Here is a 25,328-nt window from a genome sequence, read left to right as displayed (position 1 = left end):
AAGGTACAGATCCACAGACAAAGGACAGATCCACAGACAAGGTACAGATCCACAGACAAAGGACAGATCCACAGACAAAGGACAGAACCACAGACAAAGGACAGAGCCACAGACAAAGGACAGATCCACAGACAAAGCAAAGATCCATAGACAAAGCTCAGATCAATGTAGGAGTCACAAGCAGTGATCTGGATTCAGCATCACCTTGTAAAGAACCCCTGGGAAGATCTCTGACGTCCTTGCAGGGCCCAGCAAGATCCTCAATGGGGGGACAGGTAGTGGTCAGCATCCACCAGTGGACAGACATGCCCTGACCAACACTATCTCCGATTTGCAGATGGGAGGCTACAGACCCTTCTTCAGGTCATTCTGGGGTGAGGTGGGGTGTGCTGGGATTCGAAGCTGACTTTACACTTTCAGGGCAGCCAGGGGTGGGGGCAGGAGACCAGCAGTAGAGTGAGAGCCCTGCATCCCTGGGAGTGGGGGTTTCTGAGAGCAGGTCCCACACTGAGGGCTGATCATGGCAGATTTCAGTAGTGCACCCCTCACATGCAGGGGTTTTGTGTAGAGGGGTACTGGATACTGGGTCCCATGCTGCCCCCGAGACTGGAACCACAACAAAGACACAGAGCGCATGTGTAGATGTGTAGGTGGGCCTGGGGAGCCCACCGCCCAGTGAGGGGACAGGTCATGGGCAGAAATTTTGGCAGAGAAATTAGAGAGGTCTCTGCAGCCAGTCAAGCTCAGTGGCTTGTCTCAGGTTTGCTTCTCCAACACATTCAAACCCTGCCACTGTGCCAGGAACTGTGAATCTCTTTCAGAGAACAAAACAAACCCAGAAAATGCAAAACAAAACTAAAAAACACAAAAAACCACAAAGGTCACATTGTTAAAAAACAACTGTTTAAAATCACCGGCTGTGGATTTGCACTAGGTTCTCACAGCTAGCTTTAAGCAAGAGTATTAATAGACACATGAAGACCAGTAACTAGTCCTTGTTAATAACTTCACTATGTGAAGACCAGTAACGAGCCTTCCTAAGGAGAAGCAGTTAAACACTGAACAACTTCCTTATTATTCCCAGCTGGGCATGAAGTCTCAAAAAAACAATGCTCTTGGTTCTTCAGAAAGGAAATCAGAGCTACCATGTGAACCAGTTCTAGGTAGAGACCCTGAGGCCTTGAAAACAGGAATTCAAGTGTTCATCAGCAGATGAATGGTCCACACTTAGAGTGGATGAGAAATGAATTTCTGATGCATGCTATGATGACCACTGAGAAGATGATGTGGAGTGAAGGGAGTCAGACAGAAAAGGACAAACGGTGTGTGATTCCCCTGGTATGAAGAGGTATACAGACAAGGCAAATGCATGGGAGGGTGACTATGTTAGTGGTAACCAGGGGTGTGTATGGAGAGGACTTACTTAGAGGGTGAGTGTGTTAGTGGTGATCAGGGGTGTGTGGAGGGGTAGAGTGGTGAGGTCTTAGTAGGCACTGAGTTTTTGTAAAGGGGGGTGAAACATTTTGGAAATGGAGGTGCTGCACTTCATGTCACTGGACTAGACATTTATGGGGTGTCGAGGCTCTGGACCCTATCTGGAGGTTACACCAGCTCCCCCTTCACCTACATGCCTATGACAGACTTGACACCACTTCCCTAGGAAACTCACCACACAAGCCTGGCCTGCCGGAAGCCACGGTCCTGATCAAACAGTCATTTCTGCAAAAATAATTACCAGTGGGAAGATCTATCGCCTGAAGGATTTCCACTGGAGCTGAAATCATTTGCTAAGCAGACATAACAGACTAATGATTGTTTATTTTTTTGAATATGTAGCTCAGCATAGAGGACACAACAGCTGGTGTCTGTCGAATTAGAGCTTCTCTTCAGCAGAAGACTTCCCAGTCATCCCGTTGTTTACTTCATACCCTCTGCCATACCTGCAGCCCTGAGGTCTCCTCACATGGGCCTCTTCAACCACAGCTCTGTCATCATGAGGACTACACTGCTGTCTTCTGCCAAGACACAGGCATTAGCTCTCTCATGTTCTCTGTGCTCTGAAGCCCAGTGGTGGTTATGGATTCCTGCTTAGTGTTAGCCGCTTGAGACATGAAGCCTGCAGACCAGGGCCAGGCTGGTTCTTAGGGATGAATGACTGTTGAGCGGGGGGCCTGGGAGCCAGGCAGGGTGAGGTCTGCTACCCCATTGTTCTCTGCCTGCTGATGAAAGGGGTGACTGAGATACCATCAAGACATGCCAGTCTTCTCCGATTCTCAGGGTGGTGATGAGGCGGGGTGTGTCCACTGCCCAGTTGGGACTCTGAAGTAACCCAGCTGAGTGAGGTCAGGTCAGACACGTCTGGTAAGATCAATATGGATGTGAACCCAGGCTTCCTTGCTGCCCACAGGCTGGTCCAGGTTCTTACACACCTGGCTTTTTGCTGGATCAGTTGGAATGAATCATTTAAAACAAGGTCTTTTGATGGTTTGACAATTGATGAAGGAAGTCGAGAGTGATCATGACAATGGAGGTAGACAGGGTAGTAGTGGTGGCCCAGGACTGAGATCTTGAGGATGAGTGGAGACCATGCAGATGGAAGGGATCAGAGTGGTGACCCAAGGTTGATCTTCTGAGGGTTATGGAAACAATGCAGACGGGTGGGTTCGCAGTGGCTGCCTAAGATTTATCACCTAAAAGTGATGGAGAGCATGCAGGCAGATGGGTGGCATAGTAGTGGTGAGCTGAGCTCCTGGGCTGAGCTCCTGAGGGGGACAGAGACTGGGCAGATGGACAGGATCCCAGTGGTGGGCTGAGCCCCTGAATATAGGGAGCGTCTGAAGGGGATGCTGCTCCCCTCTCAGGCCTCTTCTATGACAACACATCGTTAATGACCATTTTGCTTAAAACATTGATTTTTTTTATCAGTAATCCTCCTGGGATGGCATTTCTGGCTTCTCTTTTAGCTGGCTTAGCAGTTTGCCTAACTGGGCCCATCTTATTATTGGTGTTTATTTACTGGATTAAGGGGTCTCCACAATCCTTTGGGAAGCAGATTGTTATAATTATTTATCAGTCAATAGTGTACTGAGTTGGGCTTTTCTTTCAAACTTGGCTCTGGGGAGCAGCTGGTGTGCTGGGCCCCAACTGCACTGGGGCAGCTTAGCCTGTGTGGGTCAGAGACGCATCGATGATCTTTCTAGTCGTGTACCACCTGGCTCCAGGACACCTGGTGAGAGGCTTCAGGGAAGGGAACATGAAACCCAACCAACTGTCGCAGATGGAATAGAGTCCCCAAATGCATTCCCAATCCTGCACCTGTGCGTACCATCCTGTTTGGAAACTGGATCTTTGAAGATGTCATCAGCTAGATTAATAAGGATTCAGGTGGTTCCTGATCCCATATGTTGTTGCTAGTTTACCATCTAATGGATTCTCACTCAGGGTGACTCCACAGGGTTTTCAAGGCTGTTTCTGAAGAACCTCCAGATGAGCGGAACCATCAATCTTTTACCTAGTAGTCTGTAGGGTAAGCATTGGACTGTAAGGTCAGTTTGAACCACAAGGTGGGTGATTCAAATTCACCAGCTGCTCCTTGGGATCACTATACAGGGTCACTATGAGTTGGACCAACAAGAAGGAGCACTTGACTGTTTACATTGTCCACCAAACTCATGGCTGCTGAGCTGATTCCAACGCACACTGACCCTGCAGGACAAAGTACACCTGGCCAATAGGGTTTCCACAGCGGTGAATCTTCTGAGACGCCGACGGTCTCATCTTTGTCCCTCTGAGTAGCTGATGGCTTCAAAGTGAAGCATGCTCTGTTTACAGCCTGATGCTTAACTTACAGCACCACAAGGGTCCCTATATGATCTTTGTCCTTGTAAAATAGAGGATGAGACACACACATAGACAGAGGACATGTGGAGATGGATCTACAAGACATGAAATGTCAAGGGTGGCCAGCAGCCACCAGAACCTGGGAGAGAGATCTCAGAGCCTCAGAGAGTCTCCAGAGCCTGGCTTCAGGCCGTGGTCTCCAGAGTTAAGAGGTGACACCTCTGTAGTTATGAGCCACATGCTAATTTTACATGCCACCCAGTCAGTTCTGATTCATAGGGAGCCTGTGCACTGGACCCTGTCCAGTCCTTAGCCATGTTAACAATTGGTAGGCTTAAGTCCATTGTAGATGCCACTGGGTCAATTTATCTTGTTGAGGGTCTTCTTTGTTTTTGTTGACCCCCCACTTTACCAAACACAATGTCCTTCTACAGGGATTGGTCCCTCCTGACAACATGTCCAAAGTATGAGAGACATCGGCAGGAGGGACCCTGGTTCGTGGTCCTCCTCCTAGTCTCTCCCATGTGCATGTGGGGAAGGTGCCTGGTTGGGGGACTGGTGCTGATCTCTGGGTAGCTTCTTCTACCTTGTCAAGAATGTCAGATCATGCACAAATGTCAACCTTTCTTCCTAGGGTGGCTTTGTGCAGCTTGCTTGCCTTAGGGCTCACTGCTGAAGGGTGAGAGTCTGAGGCAGAAGGACTCCAGGTCCTAGACCCTTGCAGAGTGGGACCTGGCAGGTGGAGACTGTGCAGGTGCTCAGGGCTCAACTAGGGAAGAGGAGCTGAGGCTGCAGCACTTGGTCTAATGAAGTCAGTGCTTAGAGCTTCTTCCTAGGGTGAGACGGGAGTGTCCAAATGCCTGAGGACTTTGCACTTTTACTGCCCTCTTCATTCACCACACACTCCTCTGGAACTTCCAGAACTCCTGTGATTTGGAAAACTCAGGCACAGTTCCACCACCCCATCTGCATTGTCTCATCCTGTTTTCCCCCTTCTTTTATTCCCCTTCATCACCACCAAAAGCAGCCAAGATGAGACTGAGCAAGACTTGAAACAGAAACCAGAGTTTGGGCATTCCTCACCAGGTTCCATCTACCAAGTCCACTCATAGGTGTTGACCTAAGAAATATGAAAGCAGGGCTCAGATAGATGTTTGTACATTCATGTTCATAGCCAAAATGTACATAGACAAAAGCTGGAAACCATCCAAATGTTCTTCAGTGGAGACCTGGATAAAACAAAGGGGTCTACGCAATGGAATATTATCCAAAGGGAGCAAATTCTTATTACATGGATCAATGTGGGTGAACCCTGAGAAGACTATCCTAAGACAAATAGATAACAGGTCACACATTGGATGATTCTATTTCTATGAGGCATTTAGAATAGTCTACTTTATAGAAATAGAGAACTGAGATGTGGTAGACAGAGGATGGGAGGGGGAGAAAGAGCCCAAGGGCACAGCGGGTTAAGTGTTGGGCTGGTGTCTGGATAAAATTGGGTCCCTACCAAATATGTGTCAACTTGGCTATGCCATGACTCTCAGTGATTTGGCGGTTATGTGATGATGCCCTATAAGGTGATCTGATGTGATAAAATAATATGTGTCTAAAGTATGGGCTTGTTGGTCTTGTCAGGTTCCTTTGAGTCCGTTCCCACTCACAGCAATCCCATACACCACAGAATGGAACACTGCCCAGTCCTGTGCCATCCTCACAGTTGTCGTTATGTTTGAGCCCATTGTTGCTGCCACCGTGCCAGCCCATCAGTTAGGAGTTCCCTCTATTGTGCGTCCCTTCCATTTTACCAAGTATGATGTCTTTCTCCTAGGACTGGTCCCTCCTGATAACATGTCCAAAATATGAGCGATGAAGACCTTTCAGGAGAGATCATGCTTCTAAGAAACATTGTGGCTCTATTTCTTCCAAAGCAAAGTTCTTTCTAGTTCTGGAAGTCCATGGTACTTTCAATATTCTACAACACCTTGACTCAATTGCATCAATTCTTCTATGATCTTGCTATTATTAAAATGACTTTAACATGATTTTATTATGCCTCACGAACCCCAGTTCCCATTGAGGGTATGCCCAGGCCAGCCCTGCCTGAGGGTTAGTCTCCTCCTTCCCCAGCCGGTTAGGGGAGAGGGAGAATCTGCTTCCAGACACGTGGCCTGAGCAGAGTCAGTACCAGGCAGCTAAGCAGAACTGTCACATCAGGGGCTGAATTCCTGGGCAGACTCATCAGGCAGTGGGCACCCACTCTGAACCACAGAGTCCCACAGCCCCAGTGCTTGGGGTTTTAGCTGTAGCACATGGTGCATGAGTATCCCACCCCTGGACTTGAGACCCCCTTTCTGCAGCCTGAACCTCCTTTTTGTCTCTGCAGGTGGATGCCTCAATAGCCTTAAACCGGCCAGCAGTGCTCCTGCCATCGCGATAGCTGCCGCTGCCATGGTCTCTGTGGACCCTGATGGGTTCCGGGGCCTGTCCCCCTCCAGCGTCCAGCCGTACCATGTCCTGACTTTGGCCCCCATCAAAATACCCCTGCGGAGCACCCCGTTCTCAGGTAATTGCAGAGTGGGGTCTGGCAGCCCCTTGAAAAGTTTTTGGTATCCACATGTCTGGGGGCCAGGCAGGACTTGGGCATCTCTGTGAGTGAGCCCACTCCACACAGGACATCTGTGTCCCTCTCATGTCACACATGTCTCTTGGGCCGCTGTGCCATCCCAATGGAGTGTGCTCAGTGTTTCTGTTTGGACTGACTCTTGGGAGTATGGAGGTGCATGTTACAGGCCACATTCTGTGTGAGTTCATTAATGAGGCGGATAAGCCCACCTTCTGGAAATTTCTTCAGGCAGGATCATGCTGGGCTCTTTGGTCAGATGAGAAGTGCCTGGACATGTGGCTCCAGAGGAAGAGGCCCCTCCTGGCTCTGCCGTTCACATGTGTCCTCAGCCTGTCCATGTGTCACTCCCTAATGGCCCAGCCTCCATCTGAACAAGAGTCCCAGTGGTGTGACAGGAGCTCTGTCTTAAGGAGGCACTCATGATGTGCAGGTGGAACTGTCGGGGACTGGCCTCGACATAGGGGTTCGGTTCACGAGGTGGAGATACCTGGCGGCGATAGAGATAGCAAAAGAGACACAGAGACAAAACAAGAGAGACAAAGAGGCACCCAGAAACCAGGGTGAATGCTGGACTGGCATCAGGCAGATCCTGCATTGCAAACATCTCAGCCACGAAGGCCGTAATATCCTGCATAGTAAACATCTTGGCTAAACAGGCAGTATGGTTGCAAGGCTGGACTGAGCTCCCTGCATGCTGTAACGCACACCTTGCCAGTCGTAATGCACCTGGATTCGTTCTGCACTTTCTTTTTATTTAGGGGAAGTACTATACACAAAGCTAGGAGGGACTAAGACAAGGTACAGCTGTCAATCTTACTTTTCCAGACATTCTGGACACTTTACATCATACTTTGCAGGTTGGAATCTCACTACCATTTCTCAAGCTTAATTAACATACCTTTTAGCACCTAACCTCAAATGGGGGGAGGAAAAGGAGGATTGGGAGGATTCCCATTGTGTCGGCTGCCCAGCCCAGGTTCTTCAGGAAAAGAGGCGCCTGGGTGAATGGGCTGCACCTGGAAACACTTTAGGGAGGGCATTCCTATTGTCCTTAAAACAGAGACCAGGGAGCCACCCAATTTACTTTGAATGAATTCTCTGAGGGAAGAACTTTGCCTGTTTGGAATTTTACAGTCTTGGCTTTTAGGAAAATATTACATTTATCTGTGTATATCAAGGGCTCCATGCCTGCAATTAATAAAACTTAACTGGACACTAAGATGAAATACAATTTGCTATGCCTGCCAGATAACTAGAATCTGTTCCTCAGAGCCTGTGGCCTGCATTGTCTCAGGCCCTGTGGGCCTCAAACTTCTGACCAGGTTTACACGGTCTACAACATGGAATGGCTTGAGCTCTGGTCTTGTAGTAATTTGTTTATACCACTCTTAGGGCTTTGTGGGATGTGGTCCATGGAGAGTGGGGACTGGGGAGAAGGCACTAATGCTGTGAATGAATGCACCGTCAGGGACGACAGGAAGCACACCATTGGGTTGAATGTGTCCTTGTTGTTGTTAGACCCATCATGTGGGCTCTGACTCAAGGCTGATCCTATGTACACAGAACAACTGCCTGCCCGGTCCTGCGCCATCCTCACAATGGCTGTTATGTTAGAGCGCATTGGTACTGCCACTGTGTCAGCCCATCAGCTCCTTGTGAGCGCTATATGTATGTATGTATGTAATGTGCGTCGATGAGAGGGCTTCCACATGTTCAGGGAAAATGGAATTAGAAGATAACAGACTGTGAAGCCCCCAGGTGTGAGTGTATGTGTATTGTATGTTGTTGTTAAGTGGCTTCATGTTGGTTCTGACTCATAGTGACCCTGGGCAGGGTTTCTGAGGTTGTATAGAAAGCCTCATCATTCTCTCTCAGAGCAACTGGTGAACTAGAACCACCAATCTAGTGCTTATCCTACAGAGCCACCACGCTCCCATATACACACATACAGCTAATGTGTATATATGTGTGTATGCCATTCATAGTAGGAAGAGCTTGTGCTTGGTACGTTCCCATTTTGGAACTGCCTTCGGGTTATTAGCTGTGCTTTTGACACCCCCTGTTCTGTCTCAGCTTTGGCCCTTTCCCTTCTGTGTGTCTCCCTGGGTGAGTGGAATGGGATGAATTAATTTGTCAGCAGGATGTCATATTCTCAAGAACAGGATCTGATTCCTCTTTCTCTGTGTCGATGTACATGCATTTAGGGTGAGAACAGGAAATCAATAAAATGCATTGATAACCTCCCGTGTGGAGCATAATTACAGATGTGTCAAGATTATGGTTGAAAACATCAGTCCATCAACATTCATTAAGGATGACTTACTATTTTCCAAGAAAATTAATCTTAGAAAGAACCCAAAACTGTGTACCCCAAGGGTGCGTCCCTTCCTGGTTGTCTAGGTGATTTATAAAGTGACATGACAATTAGGCTGCTTTCTTTGGTTTGTGTTTTTACAGCTCTATAATCAAGTCCTGGTGTGGTGCTGTGGGTTAATGTGCTGGACTGCAAGGTCAGTTTGAACCGCAAGGTCGGTGGTTCAAGCTCACTAGTTGCTCCTCGGAAACCCTATACAGAGTTGCTATGAGTTGGAACTGACTCGGTGGAACTTAATACCAACAACAAATAATCCAATTTGCCCTAACATGAGCTCATGAGGCAGGCACTGACATTGTCTGTCTTGTTGATAATCCCCTGAGTCAGCACCTGTCAGAAAAGTAAAAGAGGCATTGAACCACAAGAAACTTCTGGAAAAGCCCTCTGGGCACTGGCATGGATTGGTTCAGTCTGCGTACCCTGCTCTGGAGGGGAGGGTGAGTCATAGTGGAAATGAGGTGGGGTACTGGGTGTGAACCCAGTACCACTTGTGGGCAGTGCTGAGCCTTTGAGATCCCAGACCATAGTGTCCTGGTGTGGTGCTTTGGGAGCAGCCCTGGACTGTGAGACTTAAGGCTGGCAGTTCAAACCCACCAACCGCCCCTTGGGAACCCTATACAGGGTCGCTATCAATCGGAATGAACTCAATGGCACTTAACAACAACAGGCTATGTGTCAGGACACCTGGGGCCATGGGTTCCAAGGTGGTGTGACCATTTGACTGTACAGTCCCAGCTAACCTGCTAAGTGAGGACTGCTATTCCCACAGTGAAAACATTTATCTCATATTTCCCTTGGGGACTTGTTTGAAATCCAATACTTGAGAGTGGTTGAGGGGTAGACACTTTGGCCTATCAGGGATGCTTTGGGCTGTTGCATTTATTTTTAAGATACAGCTGGTGTCCCCAAAGAATTAGGGAGCTTGCAGGGAGAGGTCTTATTGTGATATGTACCCACTTAGGAAGCCGAGATAGCAGCCGACCTTGTGGTTAGCAGTCCAGGGTTTCCTGCATGTTTCTGTTAAGTGCCATCAAGTTGGTTCTAACTCAGAGCGACCCTGTGTAGGGTTTCCTAGGAGTGACTGGCGGGTTTGAACCACTGACCTTGTGGTTAACAGTTCATGGCAGATCCTACAGTGCCACACCAGGGGCTCCTGCATGTGGCGAAGGCAAGAACTCTATCAGTGACCCACACAGTTCTGAGTTAGTGGTTCTCACCTGGGGAGATTATGTCCTCCAAGGGCACACGTGGTTATGACTGTGGAGACATTGTTGGTTGTCACAAGGAGAAAAGGGCTCTGCTCCTGGCATCTAGTGGGTGGAGGCCAGGGATGCTGTTAAACCTTCCTCAATGTCCAGGACAGCTACTGTGACAAAAATGGATCCGAATCAAATGCCAGTCCTGCCTCCTTGAGACTTAATTTAGTTTAATTTGATGTATTCAGCATAGACATGCTAAAGTGAATGGAAGAAATGAAGAAATAAAAAAGCTGAACAGACCATTTTCAAAAGGACAATTCAAGAAGACAAAGTCAAGTATTATCATGGAATGTGCAAAGAGCTGGAGTTAGAAGACCCAAAGGGAAGAACATGCTCAGCGTTTCACAAGCTAAAAGTTGTTGTTGTTGTTAAGTGCCATGGAGCCGGTTCCGACCCATGGCAACCCTGTACAAGGTTTCCGAGGGTGTAAATCTTTACGGGAGTAGAAAGCCTCATCTTTCTCCCGCGGAGCGGCTGGTAGTTTCGAACCGCTGACCTTAAGGTTCGCAGCCCGATTCGTAACCACTACGCTACCAGAGCTCCTTACAAGCTAAAAGAGCTGAAGACAAATTCAAGCTTCAACTTGTAATGTTGAATGGAATCCTGGGGTGACACTGCAGGATAAGCACTTGACCGCAAAGTCAGTCTGAACTGCAAGGTTGGCAGTTCAAACTCACCAGCTGCTTCTCAGAAACCCTATACAAGGTCACTATAGGTCAGAAATAACGGCACTTAACTCTGGTAGCGTAGTGGTTACGAATCGGGCTGCGAACCTTAAGGTCAGCAGTTCAAAACTACCAGCTGCTCCGCGGGAGAAAGATGAGGCTTTCTACTCCCGTAAAGATTTACACCCTCGGAAACCCTGTACAGGGTCGCTATGGGTCGGAACCGACTCGATGGCACTTAACAACAACAACAACAACAACAACAACAACAAATGGGAAAAATACTGAACGGTGCAGAAAACAAAAGAAGAAGGAAGGACTACACAGAGCCACTGTTCCAAAAATAAATGGTGGGAATTCAACCATTTCAAGAGGAACCATATTACCAAGAGCGAATGGTACTGAAGGAAGAAGTCCAAGTTGCACTAAAGACATTGGCAAACAGCAAGGCTCCAGGAATTGATGGAATACAAATTGAAATTGTTTACCAAGCTGATGAAACACTGGAAGCACTCACTCATCTATGCCAAGAAATTTGGAAGAAAGCTAGCTGGCCAACCAATTGGAAGAGATTCATATCTGTGCCTATTCCAAAGAGAGAAGATCCGACGGAATACAGAAATCACTGAACAATATCATTAATATCACATGTAAGTAACATTAAGCTGAAGATATTTATAAAACAGCTGCAACAGGACATTGACAAGGAACTGCCAGAAATTCAAACCAGATTCATAGGAGGTCACAGAATGAGGGCTATCACTACTGATGTCAGATGGATATTGGTTGAAAACAGAGAATACCAGAAAGATGTTTCTTGTGCTCTAGTGACTATGCAAAGACTTTCAACAGTGTGGATCATGACAAGCTATAAATAACATTTTGAAGAATGGGTATTCCAGAACACTTAATTGTGCTCATAAAGAGCCTGTTATTGTTGTTAACTGTCATCAAGACTGTGCTGACCCATAGCAACCCTGTATAGGGTTTCCAAGGAGCAGTTGGTGAGCTTAACTGCCAACCTGGCAATTCAAGCCAGCTTTGTAATTCAGCCCAGTAACCCACAGCACCACGCCACCAGAGCACCACACCACCAAAAGGCAGTTATTTGAGCAGAGCAAGGGGTTACTGGATGGTTACAAATTAGGAATGGTGTGTGCTAGGGTGCTATTCTTTTCCCATACTTACTCAATCTGTATGCTGAGCAAATCATCTGAGAAGTTGGACCATATGAAGAGAGAGACATCCGAATAGAATAGGAGGAGGACTCATTAACAACTTGTGATATGCACATGATATGACCATGCTTGCTGGAAGCAAAGAGGACTTAAAATGCTGATGATGATCAAAGACTTTCAGTATGGGTTGCACCTCAATGTAAAGAAAATGAAAATTCTCACAACTGGATCAATTAACATCATGATAGATGGAGAAAAGGTTGAAGTTGTCAAATACTTCATTTCACTTGGATCCACAATCAACACTCAGGCAAGCAGCAATTAAGAAATCAAACAATGTATTGTATTAGGCATATCTATTGCTGAAGACCTCTGTAAAGTGTTCAAGAGCAAAGTTTGAGGACTAAGGTCTACCAAATTCAAGCCATGGTTTTTTCAATAGCCACATATGCATGTGAAAGTTGGAAAATGGAAAAGGAAGATAGTAGAAGAATTGAAGCATCTGGGTTATGGTGTTGGAGAAGAATATTAAAAGGATCATGGACTGTGAGGACAACAAATAAATCTGTATCAGGAGAAGTGTAACCAGGATACTCCTTTGAAGTCAGGATAGCCAGACTTCATCTCTCATACACTGAATATGTTATCAGGAGGGGCCAGTCCCTGGAGAAGGACATCGTACTTGGTAAAGTGGAGGGTCAGTGAAAAAGTGGAAGACCCCCAACGAGGTGGACTGGCACAGTGGCAACACCAATGGGCACAAGCATGACAACGATTATGAGATCGGCACAGGACTGGTCAGTGTTTGTTCTGTTGTGCAGAAGACAAGTCAGTGCTTACTCGACAGCAACTAACAGCAACAACAACCACCTTATTGAGAAAGCCTGGTTTGGAAGTCTGGGGAAACCTGTACTGGGGTGTAGCTAAGCTTTCCTCTGAGAGTGGATGTCTTTCAGAAACAGACCTGCATTATACCATGGAGGAAACAGCCTCCAGGTTGGAAATACAGGCATCCCTTATTTATTGTCCTTTATTTATTGCACTTCTTACAAATGGAAGGTTTGTAGATTAACGTCATTTCTCACCCCTAGAGTAGTACAAACCTAACTTTTAGAATCACTGGGAAACCAAAACATCTGTGTGACTGGCTTTATTGCCACATTGACTTTCTTGCTGTGGTCTGGAACCAAACTTGCAATGTCTCCCGGTTAGTGGTTTTGAGTTGCAGATAAGATGCCACACACCAATTAAAGCACATTGTGACCAGTTCCAAATGTAATGAGCTAGGGTTCACTTCTCAGATTGTCACTGGCACATGCCACCAACTTAGCCCTTCTGATCCTGTTGCGCAGGACCCTCTCTCTGGTCTCAGGTGTGCTGACTTGGTTGGTATGTCTGCACTTTCTGTTTCAGATCCCCAGGTTGAGTGTCACGCTCACCACAAATGGGTAACCTGAAAGACGGGAGACTGATTTTCTCCCAGATCCCGAGGCTACAGGTCTGAAATCAGGCACGAGCACTAGGGGGAGGCTTGTTTTTTGTTGATTCCTGGGGAAGATGCCTGTCTCAGTTTTGCTCATCTGGCATTGCTGTTCTTCTGTTACTTTGAGATTTTCATGTGACAGCTGTCTCCTTGGTTTGTCTTTCTTGATTGGTGTCTATGTCGTTGTTGTTTGGTGCCAGTGAGTTGGTTCCAACTCATGTACAACAGAACAAAACACTGCCTGGTCCTGTGTCAGCCTCACAATTGTTCCTGTATTTGAGCCCGTTTTTGTAGCCACTGTGCCAATGCCAAAACATTGGGAGCTTTCCTCTTTTTCATGGAGCCTCTATTTTGCTTTCTGTAGGACCTGGTCCCTCCTAATAATACGTCTAAAGTATGTGAGATGAAGTTCACCATCCTGGCTTCTAAGCAGCATTCTGGGTATACTTTTTCTAAGATATGAGGGTGCATCCAAAATTATCTGCATCGGTTGGAAAACTGATGCTTGTAGTTTTCTGGGGATTCTCATGAACCAGTATTGGAACACTATCAGGAAAAAAAGTTCAACATCAAAAGTGTTTACTACAGTGAGATGGCCACTGAAGATCTGAAAGCTAAAAACTTTGTATTAAACACAGAGGACTGCTATCCAAGGGCATTATGATCTTACATGACAATGCACATCCACACATTTCTGCCCACACTATTGACACTCTGCAGAAACTTCTTTTGAGGTGGTAAAGCATCCTCTCCATAGTCCTAATCTTGCCTCCTCAGACTTTCACCTGTTTGGTCCCTTAGAAAGCAGCCATTTGAGGACAAAGATTCACTTCTGATGAAGAAATGAAGACAATGGTTCATTTGTGGCTTGAAGCCCAGCCTAAAACATTTTTAAATAAGGCAATACAAAAGCTAAACTTGTTGACAGATGGAAAAAGTATATTGAAAAGCAAGGAGATTATGTCTCAAAACAACGCATTTGTCTTTTCTAAAAGTTGAAAATAAATTCTGCAGCCAAAGTACGGATAATTTTTCACTCACCCTAGTAGATGTTTCATTCTCCCAATGGCCCATGGTGTTGATTCCTCATCAGTCTTTCATAGTCATTCGTCTATGATGTTCCTCATACAGCAGAAGTGATTAGGTGTAGGGCCCACCTACACTGATATGGTCCCAGTAACAAAACAAAGAAATCTCTATTCCCAAATGAGATGGTAGTCAGGTGTAGAGTGTAGAGTTCCAATACATCTGTTTTAGGGGTACACAATTTGATGGGCATTGCTGAAGCTGAAGAAAATGAAAACAAGTCCACCAGAGCCAAAATATGACCTTGAATATAGCCCACCTGAATTTAGAGATCATTTGAAGAACAGATTTGATACATTAAACACTAAAAACTGAAGACCAGAAGAGTTGTGGGATGACATTAAGAACATCATACACGAAGAAAGCAAAAAGTCATTAAGAAGAACAGAAAGAAGGAAAAGGTCAAAATGGAGGTCAGAAGAGACACTGAAACTTGCTCTCCAGCATAGAGATGCTAAAACAAGTGGAAGAAATGAGGAGGTACAAGAGCTGAACAGAAAGTTTCAAAGGTCAGCTTGAGAAGATAAAGTCAAATATTATAACAAAATGTGAACTGAAGAAAAAATTCAAGCCTCAACTTTCGTTATTGATGGATTCCCTGGGCAAATTATTGAATGATGTAGAAACCATCAAAAGAAGATGTAAGGAATATACACAGTCACTGTACCAAAAGGAAATGGCTGATGTCCAACAGTTTCAAGAGCCAATGATACTGAAGGAGGAAGTCCAAGGTGCATTGAAGGAATTGGCAAAGAACAAGGCACCAGGAGTAAAAATTGAAATCTTTCAAGAAAGTGAGGCAGCACAAGAGGCACTCACTCATCTCTGCCAAGAAATTTGGAAGACAATTATCTGGCTGACTGATTGGAAGAGATCCATGTTTGTGCCCATTCCAAAGAGAGGTGACCTGAAGGAATGTGGAAATCATCAGATAATATCTTTGATATCCCATGTGAGTAAAGTTTTACAAATGGTAATACAGAAATGGCTGCAAGCATACATTGACAGAGAACTTCCAGAGGTTCAAGCCGGATTCAGAAGAGGTCATGGAATGAGGGATATCATTGCTGATGTCCATTGGATCTTGGCTGAAAGCAGAGAAGATGTTTATCTGTGCTTTATTGACTACACAAAGGCTTTCGATTTTGTGGATCTTGACAAGTTATGGACAACATTGTGAAATATAAGTATTCCAGAACAGTTGTGTTCATAAGGAATCTGTACATGGAACAAAAGGCAGTTGTTCAAACAGAACATGGGAACATTGAGTGTTTTAAAATTAAGAAAGGTGTGCAACAGGGTTGTATTCTTTCATCATACTTATTCAACCTGTATGCTGAGCAAATAATCCGAGGAACTGGGTTATATGAAGAAAAAACGTGGCATCAGGATTGGAGGAAGACTCATTAACAACCTGCAATATGCAGATGATACAAACTTGCTTGGTGAAAGTGAAGAGGACTTAAAATACTTTCTGATGAATATAAAAGAGCACAGCCTTCGGTATGGATTGCATCTCAATGTAATGAAAACAAAAATCCTCACCACTGGACTAATAAGCAACATTCTTATCAACAGAGAAAAGATTGAAGTTGTCAAGGACTTCATTCTTCTTGGATCAAGTATTAACACTCATGGAAGCAGCAGTCAAGAAATCAAATGACGTTTTGCATTAGGCAAATCTGCTACACAAAACCTTTTTAAAGTGTTCAACAGCAAAGATGTTAGCTTGAGGACTAAGGTGTGCCTGACCTAAGCCATGGTATTTTCAATAACCTCATATGTGTGTGAAAGCTGGAAGTGAATAAGAAAGTGAATCGTAGAAGAATTGATGCCTTTGAGTTATGGTGTTGGAGGAGAATATTGAAAGTGCCATGGGCTGCCAAAAGAACCAACAGATCTGTGTTGGAAGAAGTGCAGCCAGAGTGCTCCTTGGAGGCCAGGATGGCCAAAATTTGTCTGTCATTCTTTGGACATATTGTCAGGAAGGACCAGTCTTTAGAGAAGGATATCATGTTTGGTAGGGTAGAGGGTCAGAGAAATAGAGGAAGACTGCCATACAGATGGATTGGCACAGTGGCAGCATCAATGGGATCATGTGTGGCATCAATTGTGTGGTTGTCCCAGAACCGGGCAGTATTTCATTCTGTTGTACATAGGGTTGCTTTGAGTTGGTACCAACTCGTTGGCACCTAACAAGAAGAACGCCTTCCCTAGCCTGTAGGTCACATGGGGGTGGGAAGGCGCCCTGTGTCCATTGGGCACACAGACTTTGCTCACTGCATGTTTTCTGAACAGAAGACAAATAATCAAGACTACCTCCATTTGAGCATCAGATTTATTATGATTTTTAAAATATATTTTTTTTGTGTGAAATTTAGGTATTATTGTGAGCAGTTATGATTTCAGAAAAACTGGTTCTTGAAAAAGGAAGGTACAGTGAGTTCTTACAAAGATAAAACAAGAAAAGTCAAACCACTGCCATTAAGCTGATTCCAGCTCATCATGACCCTGTGTAAGAAAGAGGAGATAGAGCTGCTTCTTCTGGTTTCTGAGATGAAATCTTGACGGGAACAGACAGCTCCATCTTTCTCTGGAAAAGTGGCTAATGGGTTTGAACTGCCAACCTTACAGTTAACACACAGATGGTTAACGTACACCATCACTGGGGCTCCTCATAAAGGAGAAATAGAGAAGATCAACGCTTGATGAACCTTAATGTGGTTGATTGAACGTTGCCTTCTCCATGTATTGAGACCCTCTGAGAACAGATGACTTCGGGTCTGGTGGCTAATAATTTGAGCTACCACCCATCTCGGCCATGAGACTTTCTGAGCTGTAAGTGAGGAGGCAGTGATTTGAGAACTCTCCTTTTCTGACCTGTTGTTATGTGCTGTGGAGTCGGTTCTGACCCACAGCGACCCTGTACAGGGTTTTCGAGGCTGCAAATCTTTATGGGAGCAGAACGCCTCATCTTTCTCCCGCGGAACAGCTGGGAGTTTCGAACTGCTGACCTTAAGGTTCACAGCCCGATTCGTAACCACTACTCTACCAGAGCTCCTTATCTGACTAGAGAAGACAAATTTACCTGCTACAGAAGAGTTCCTTTATGTTGAGGTGTAATCCATACTGAAGTCTTTGATCCCTGTTACTAAATGCTTCCAGTCCTCTTCACTTTCAGCCTCCAAGGCTGTGTGCACACGGCAAGCTACTCATGAGTCTTCCTATAATGCCAGATTTTTACATGATTTGCTGTGAATGGAGCTGTAATAAGTGTGGTGAAAGGATGCAACCTTGTCTTGGAAGAAGTTCAGCCAGATGCTCCTTAGATGCCAGGATGGTGCAACTTCACCTGGAGAAGGACATCATGCTTGGTAAAGTAGAGGGTCAGTGAACAGGAGGACTCATTGACACAGTGGCAGCAAACCTAGTGAACACAAACCTCACACGGATGGGGCAGAACCAGCAGTGTTTTGCTGTGTTGTGCAGGAGGACACTATGAGTCAGAACTGATTTGAAGACACCTAACAACCACAACAGTAGGGCAGTTTCAGGCAGCTTTTTGTAGTTTGAGTCAGGCTTTTTAATATTGGGTTTCTTGGATAAGAAAACCCAGAAAATCTAAAAACTTTACTTTTATGAATTGCCCTCTTTTCTTCAACTGCACTGAACTCCGCAGCAGCTCCCGTGTTATGTGGACCAGTCTCCATTTTGTTGGGAATGGAGCAAATGGTTAATTCTGTTCCTTTACAGAATTTCCTGTCTTGTTTTTACTCATTTGCTCCTGTGTTAAGAGGGTGGTGCAGAGAGTATGGGAAGCCAGGAGAGCAATTGCTGGCCGATTCTGCTGCTGGGTCTCCTCTGCCCTGCAGTGGCAGCCAGGCCTCACTTAAATGTGGACTTCTGAAGGCTGCAAAAGAGCAATTGAAGGAAGGTGAACAGAGGTGGAACCTTCTATTCATCTTCTCCCAGCAGCTATCAACAATACACAGTTTGCCTCATTTCCAGCTGTTCCCCAAAGCCTTAGACCTTCAGGTTAAGGACGGAACACATTCAGAAGGCAAAAGGTATCTTTTACTGTATTTATTTCTTAGCTTTTGAGGAGAACATGAAGTTTTTCAAAGGAGAATACAAACCACACAGAAGGATTTGGCTAAGACACTGGAAAGGCCTTTCAGGCACCTCCCTGCACCAAGTCAAGCTGACCAGCAGCCACTCCACAAGAATTCCGCCCAGACTCTAAGCTGGGAATGAAAGGAGGTGTCCACATTCCTGAGGCTTATAATGCAATGCATCCCCAGCCTCTGACTGTGCTGGTTGAATCAAGTGTAGGTATTCCTTCTTTTAAGAATTATAGTATTTGTTTGTTAGCCTTCACTCACCATTTCTAACACACTCAAATGACAGAGGTAAAATCTGAGTTAGGAACTCTAGTCTCAGGGAGAGTAAATCATGATCGAATACAAATATTAGAAAACACCATCTGCCGTGGAAACCATTTACCACCTGCTCTTCTGCTTCCAGAACTATTTAATGGTTTAAATGGAACACTTTGTCCTGCCATCGAACAGCTGGGAAGTGACTAGTTCTTTCCTGTCAGTGACTTGCCAGCCAACTGCATTGCTGGTGAGAAGGCTCCGATCTGGGCTCAGCATACAGCCTTCCACATGGCGGATGGTGCGCTCATTAGCGAGGGCTGTAGATGTTCCTTCCAGTTGCTCCTATAACCGCCACCATCTAGCTGTTTGGGGATGGAGTTGTCTCTTTTCCTTTCAAAATCCAGGTATCCTTGCCTCCTCCACTATTATCAAAATTGTCACAATACATACTAACATTTGAGATTTTCAGGCATAAAAATACCATAATGACATAATTACTTAAACCCTCGAATACCTAAGACTTAGCTGGCTTCCAGCTGGCTTTCTGAGAAAGACATACGATTTCTGTTAGCGGAATGGTCCTACTTTCAGTAGAAATGTTGTTGGAATAAAAAAGGAGAAAGAAAGACACTGTATTTTATTATTAATAATGTGAGGTCTCGTTAGGTGCCTTAGAAGCCAAGCACTTGGTTTGTGGCAAGCTGTGGTCTACAGCAGGAGTCTGAATTCCATCTCAAGTCTTGACATGCCTTCTGGCCCATTTGAATTTTTTTATAGTACACCCCCAATGCTTGCTGACTGTTACACCAGCCATGTGACAATGCCTAGCAAGTTCAGGGAGGGGTGGTTTGCCCTGAGGAAGAGTGTTGTAAGTAAATGAACCAGAATTCAGACAGTGCTCCTACAAAGGGATAGGGAATTTACCTGGGCATTTACCTACCATAGCCAATTAGATGCATGTTATTGGATTCAAATGAAAGGTCGGGCATCTCGGCATTGTCTCGATGCCACTTTGTTGCTCTGACTCAGGGTTCCATGATCATGAAGAATACCCTGAGATACATAGCCAGGTAATCAAAATCCCAAACCAGTCCCGTAGTCTTTCTAAACCTGCGGTTATCTGTACAGCTCCATCATGGCCCTTTCCCCGTGTCCCTGGTCCTGCCCATGACAGTGATGGACCAACCTGCCCCCAGTCCTGATTTTGTGATGATTCTTCTCTTCAATGTGACTGTAATCCTACAGTTCCATTTGCTTTTGTCCTGGGTACATGCTGACGGTCTCCCACATCCCATGACCATCTTTGTTTATGTCTTTGTCTTGTTTAAGGCTTAATAAAAGGGTCTCTATAGAACGTGTCTGAATCTGGGGTCCTGTTTCCCTATCACATAAGTGAGCCAGCCATAAACGGTCAGCGGGCATGATTACACTTAGGCATGTAAGGTACGGGGTTTTCTAAGTGATGCTGCTGCTCTTAAAGATCCAGACATCGTGATGGGAATAGCTTCCCCAGGACGTCCTTCTTAGCAACCAGTGTGTGTGTTCTAGGTGGTCCATCTTGAAGACTGCCCTACATTGATGTCCTAGCTCCACCTGTTCCCATTCCTAAGAAACTCTTAGTTCCAACTGACTCCTTCTTTGAAAAGAAAAATGGAAAATCCCACATACAAAGCCAAGTGTCTATTTAATGTTGAGCATGAAAAATACCAATATAAGAGGCACCCATAGACTTTCCTCTGAGCTTAACCCCTCCTCCCTGAAACAAGTGGTTTGCTCTCGGATACTAATCTACAAAAGTTAGTAGTTCAAATCTACCCATGGCATCATAGAAGAATGGCCTGGAAATCGGCCTTTATAACGATAACAGCCTAGAAACCCTCTGGGTCTACTCTGTCACGTGGAGGTGCCATGAGTGGCAATCAGCAGACGGCTGTGAGTGTGTTTGCAGTTTTGGTTTAGCACCCCCTAAGAGCCATGCCTCTTGACATGTATGAATCATGCCTTTGCTGTCTTCTGAACTGTACTTACTGAATGTATGTGTTCGTTAAACAGTATAGTGCAGTTCAAACTCTTGAATTTCACATAAATGAAACCATACCTTATGCATTTGTCTGTGGTCGTGGTTTTGCTCAAACTTGTGTGTGTGTTTAAAAATCTGCCCCATGGTATGGCCCTGTAGGATATGCACTGGACTGATAACCACAAAGGTGACAGTTCAGACCCACCAGTCCTCAGGAGAAAGCCTAAGCTTTCTGTTCTAGTACAGATTTACAGTCTTGGGAGCCCTACACACAGTCGTTGTGTGGTTTGCTAATCAACTTGGTGGCAGTGGGTGCTTTGTGTGGGCACCAGGGGCTACACTGCTATCATGTCTGCTGTTGTGTAGCATCCATTTTATAGCAGGCGGATGTCTGTGCTATGTCTCCAAGTGTTGGCACAGATGTCCACTGCGGTCCTCTTGTGACTTGTGGAGACCACACTGCTGGTATTCTCCTTGGCTGACCAGCCTTCTGCTCTGTCCACTGCTGGGCACTCCTATCCTGAGTGAGAAGTAGCCGAACTCTATCTCCAGCTTGCCTCTGCCTGAGCTCTAGGTGGACACATCCTGTTTCCCATTTGATGCATGTGCCTTCTAATGACTCTCACAAACATGACTTTCTTTATAAGAGGAGTGCCATGTTGATTCCCTGGCCCATGCTTCTGGTCATGAAAGCATAACAAAAGAAAACAAAGCTCGTCCCTCTTGAAGTCTCCTAAATAAGCCTTTTTCACCCGTAACTGTGTTCATCAAGTCATAGCGACCCTGCAGGGCAGAGTAGAACTGCCCCATCGGGTTCCAAGGCTGTCAGACCTTCCAGAAGCAGACTGCCCCATCTTTCTCCCTCAGAGTGGAAGGTGAGTTTGAACAGTAAGCCTTTTGGTGAGTAGCCGAATGCTTAATGGCTGCACAGCACAACTCATTTCTCTCCGTAAAACCAAACTAAACTAAATCCATTACCACTAAGTCAATCCCCACTTGAGTCAGTTCCTGCCCACAGCGATCCTATAAACAATAGAACAGAATGCTACCCAGTTCTGTGCCATCCTTACAACCATTGTTATGTTTGAGCCCATTGTCACAGTCAGTACAGGACCAACCAATCTCCTTGAAGGTCTTCCTCTTTTTCGCTATTTTACCAGATATTCTATTACTTTCCAGTGACTGGTCTCAAAGTATGCGGGATTCTAAAGACAGATGTGTTTTTACCCTGACAGTCCATGGTACTTTCAGTATTCTTTCCCAGCACCATAACTCAGATGTATCAGTCCTCCAGTCTTCGTTGTTTATTGTCCAGATTTCACATGCATATGAGACAATTGAAAATACTGAAGTCAGGCACACTTCAAAGAGACATCTTTGCTCTTTAACACATTAAGAGGCCTTTTGAAGCACATCTGTCCAGTGCAATATGTCATTTGATTTCTTGACTGCTGCTTCCATTAGCATTGGTTGTGGATCCAAGGAAAATGAAATTGTTGGCAACTTCAATCTTTTCTCAACTTTTCATGATGTTATTACTTGATCCAATTGTGAGCATTTTCATTTTCTTTACTTGAACTGCTATTCACTGAAAGCTGTAGTCTTTGATCTCCATCAGTAAGTATTTTAAGTTTTCTTTGCTTTCTGCAAGAAAGATTGTATCATCTACATATGCAAAGTTGTTCGTGAACCTTCCTCCAATCCTGATGCTACATTCTTCTTTAGATAATCCAGCTTCTTGAATTATTTGCTCAGTATATAGATTGCGTAAGTATTGTGAAATGATAGAACCCTGACACACGACTTTCTTGATTTTAAATCATTCAGTGTCTCCTCATTCTGTCCAAGCAACTGTCTCTGTGTATTGGTTCTGCATGAGCACAAGTAAGTGTTCTGGAATACTCATTCTTCACAATGTCATCCATAGTTTTTCATGAGCTACACAGTCAAATGCCTTTGCATAGTCAATAAAACACAAATAAACATCTTTGTGGTGTTCTCTGCCTACATACAAGATCCATCTGACATCAGCAATGTCATACCTAGTTCCACATCCTTTTTCTGAATCTGGCTTGAATTTCTGGTATTTTTCTGTTTATACACTACTACAACCATTTTTTAATTATCTTCAGAAAAAATTTACTTGGATGTGATAATAATGATACTATTTGATAATTCCCACATTCTGGTGGTTCGTCTTTCTATGGAATGGGTACAAGTATAGATCTCTTCCAGTTGGTTAGCCAAGTAGCTATCTTCCAAATTACTTGGCATAAATTAATCAGTGCTTCCAACTGTAGCAGTTTGTTGAAACATTCTAATTGCATTCCTTCATTTTTGAAGTCTTCCTTTTTGCTAATGCCTTCCATGTAGTTTGGGCATCTTCATTCAGTACCATCAGTTCTCGATCATATACTACCTCCTGAAATGGTTGAACATCGACCAATTCTTTTTGGTAAAGTGACTCTGTGTATTTCTTCCACCTTCTTGTTTATTTATTTTAAATTATATTTTCACAATTTTGTATGACTGCTGCATCTGTCTATATTTTTATCTTCCATGTCAGTTTGATTTTTCCTCCATCTTTGAATATTGCACATGGAGGCTTGAATTTTTCTTCACTGCTTTAGCTTGAGAAATGTCGAGTGTGTTCTTCTCTTTAATTTCCTAACTCCAAGTCTTTGCACATTTCATTATGATATTTGTCTTTTCAAACTGCCCTTTGGCCTTTTCTGTTCAGTTCTTTTGATTCATCATTTCTTCCATTCACTTTACTCTAAATTCAAGAGCAAGTTTCAGAGTCTTTTCTTCCTAGTCAGTTCTTAGTCTGGAAGTCCCATGAAACCTGACCATCATGGATTGTTGTTGTTGTTGTTGTCAGGTGCCATCGAGTCAGAACCGACTCATAGCGACCCCATGCACAGCAGAACGAAACAACGTCCAATCCTGGGCCAACCTCACTACCGCCACCACACTTGACGCCATCAATGATGCCACCTGGCCAATCCATCTCATTGGGGGTCTTCCTCTTTTTCTCTGACCCTCCACCTTACCCAGCATGACATCCTTCTCCAGCGACTGTTCTCTCCTGACAACAAGTATGAGAGATGAAGCTTAGCCATCCTGGCCTCCAAGGAGCACTCTGGCTGCACTTCTTCCAACACAGATCTATTGGTTCTTTTGGCAGCCCATGGAACCTTCAGTATCATGGGTTAACCTGCTGGTATTTGAAACATCAGCGGCATAGCTTCCAGTATCATAGCAACATGAAAGTCACCACAGTATGATAAGCTGACAGACAAGAGGAGATTCTAACTCATAGTGATCCTATATTGGGTTTCCAAGACTCAATTCTTATGGGAACAGACAGCCTCATCTTTCTCCCAGAGAGGGCCTGGTGGGGTGGAACATGATACATGAGGTTGCTACCACCCCGAAGGGATCCTTCTTATTGTTGTGTGCTGCTGAGTTGGTCCGATTCATAGTGACCCTGTAAAGGGTTTCCTACAGCGACTGGTGGGTTTGAAATGACCACGTGGTTAATAGTCCAATGCTTATTCTATAGAAGCATACTAGGTCTCCTTGTTGTTGTTAAGTACTGTCAAGTCAGTTCTGACTCTTAGCGAGGAGCAGTTGGTGGGTTTAAATCACCTTTTAGCTCTTGTAAGTAAAATATGTTGTGTTCCACACCCTAGGGAAACTCTCCTTCCATCAGATTAGAGCTGTGATGGGATTAATCCTCTTGCTGGTTTATCAGTTTATCACATCAGATCACATCATTGAGGATCATCACCTAACTGCCATAGTACCACTGAGAATCATTGCCTAGCCAAGTTGACACATGTTCAATGTGGGTCAATAGGAATGCATCTTGATTCCTCCTTTTATTTAATATGGTACCTTCAGTTCATCACCAAGTCCTACGGTGTCAACTTCTAATGCACACCAAAGTCAATAAGCTCCTCCCTCTCCTCCATCATCTCTCTAAGGGCTCCTCCATTCCCTCTACCATTGGGTCCATGGGTCCTTCTTCTCTTTCACTGTCTTCTGATGGGATCCTCCCATCCTCCTCCAGATTATGGCCTGTGGGCTCCTCCATCTCCAGCATCGGGTTCATAATCTCTCTCTCCACCGCTTTCGAGTCCATGGGTTCCTCCATCTCCTCCACCACTGGGTTAAAACTGGTAGAACCATTGGACTGGAGCAGTTGCCTGTGGTTTCTTTATTCCCACTTCACCCTGTAGAAGTCTTTGTATAGGAACCAGAGTTCGAATCTCAAACCAAGCCTTTCCCTATTTAAAGCCCTCTTCTACCCACCAGGATCATCTCCTATTGCGCTTTGGACAAACTCCAATGTTCATCCCAGAGTCTTAGACGCTCTCTTAATGGCCCTGGTTGTAATATCTCTACTTCCTGCT

The 25,328-nt window shown here is 45.0% G+C and overlaps 1 protein-coding gene across 1 annotated transcript in view; it reads left to right on the top strand.

The window, feature by feature from the left end:
* Positions 1-25,328, top strand: part of TCERG1L (transcription elongation regulator 1-like) — a 249,504-nt gene that overhangs the window by 50,495 nt on the left and 173,681 nt on the right. Inside the window, exon 6 of the mRNA XM_006867479.1 lies at positions 6,227-6,406. Within this exon, the coding sequence (XP_006867541.1) occupies positions 6,227-6,406 (180 nt within the window). The remainder of the gene's footprint in view (positions 1-6,226; positions 6,407-25,328) is intronic.

This window comes from Chrysochloris asiatica, unplaced genomic scaffold (assembly GCF_000296735.1).
Source record: "Chrysochloris asiatica unplaced genomic scaffold, ChrAsi1.0 scaffold00105, whole genome shotgun sequence".
In the NCBI taxonomy this organism is placed as follows: domain Eukaryota; kingdom Metazoa; phylum Chordata; class Mammalia; order Afrosoricida; family Chrysochloridae; genus Chrysochloris; species Chrysochloris asiatica.
Note: the sequence above shows the minus strand (reverse complement) of the source record. Positions and strands in the feature narration are given on the sequence as shown.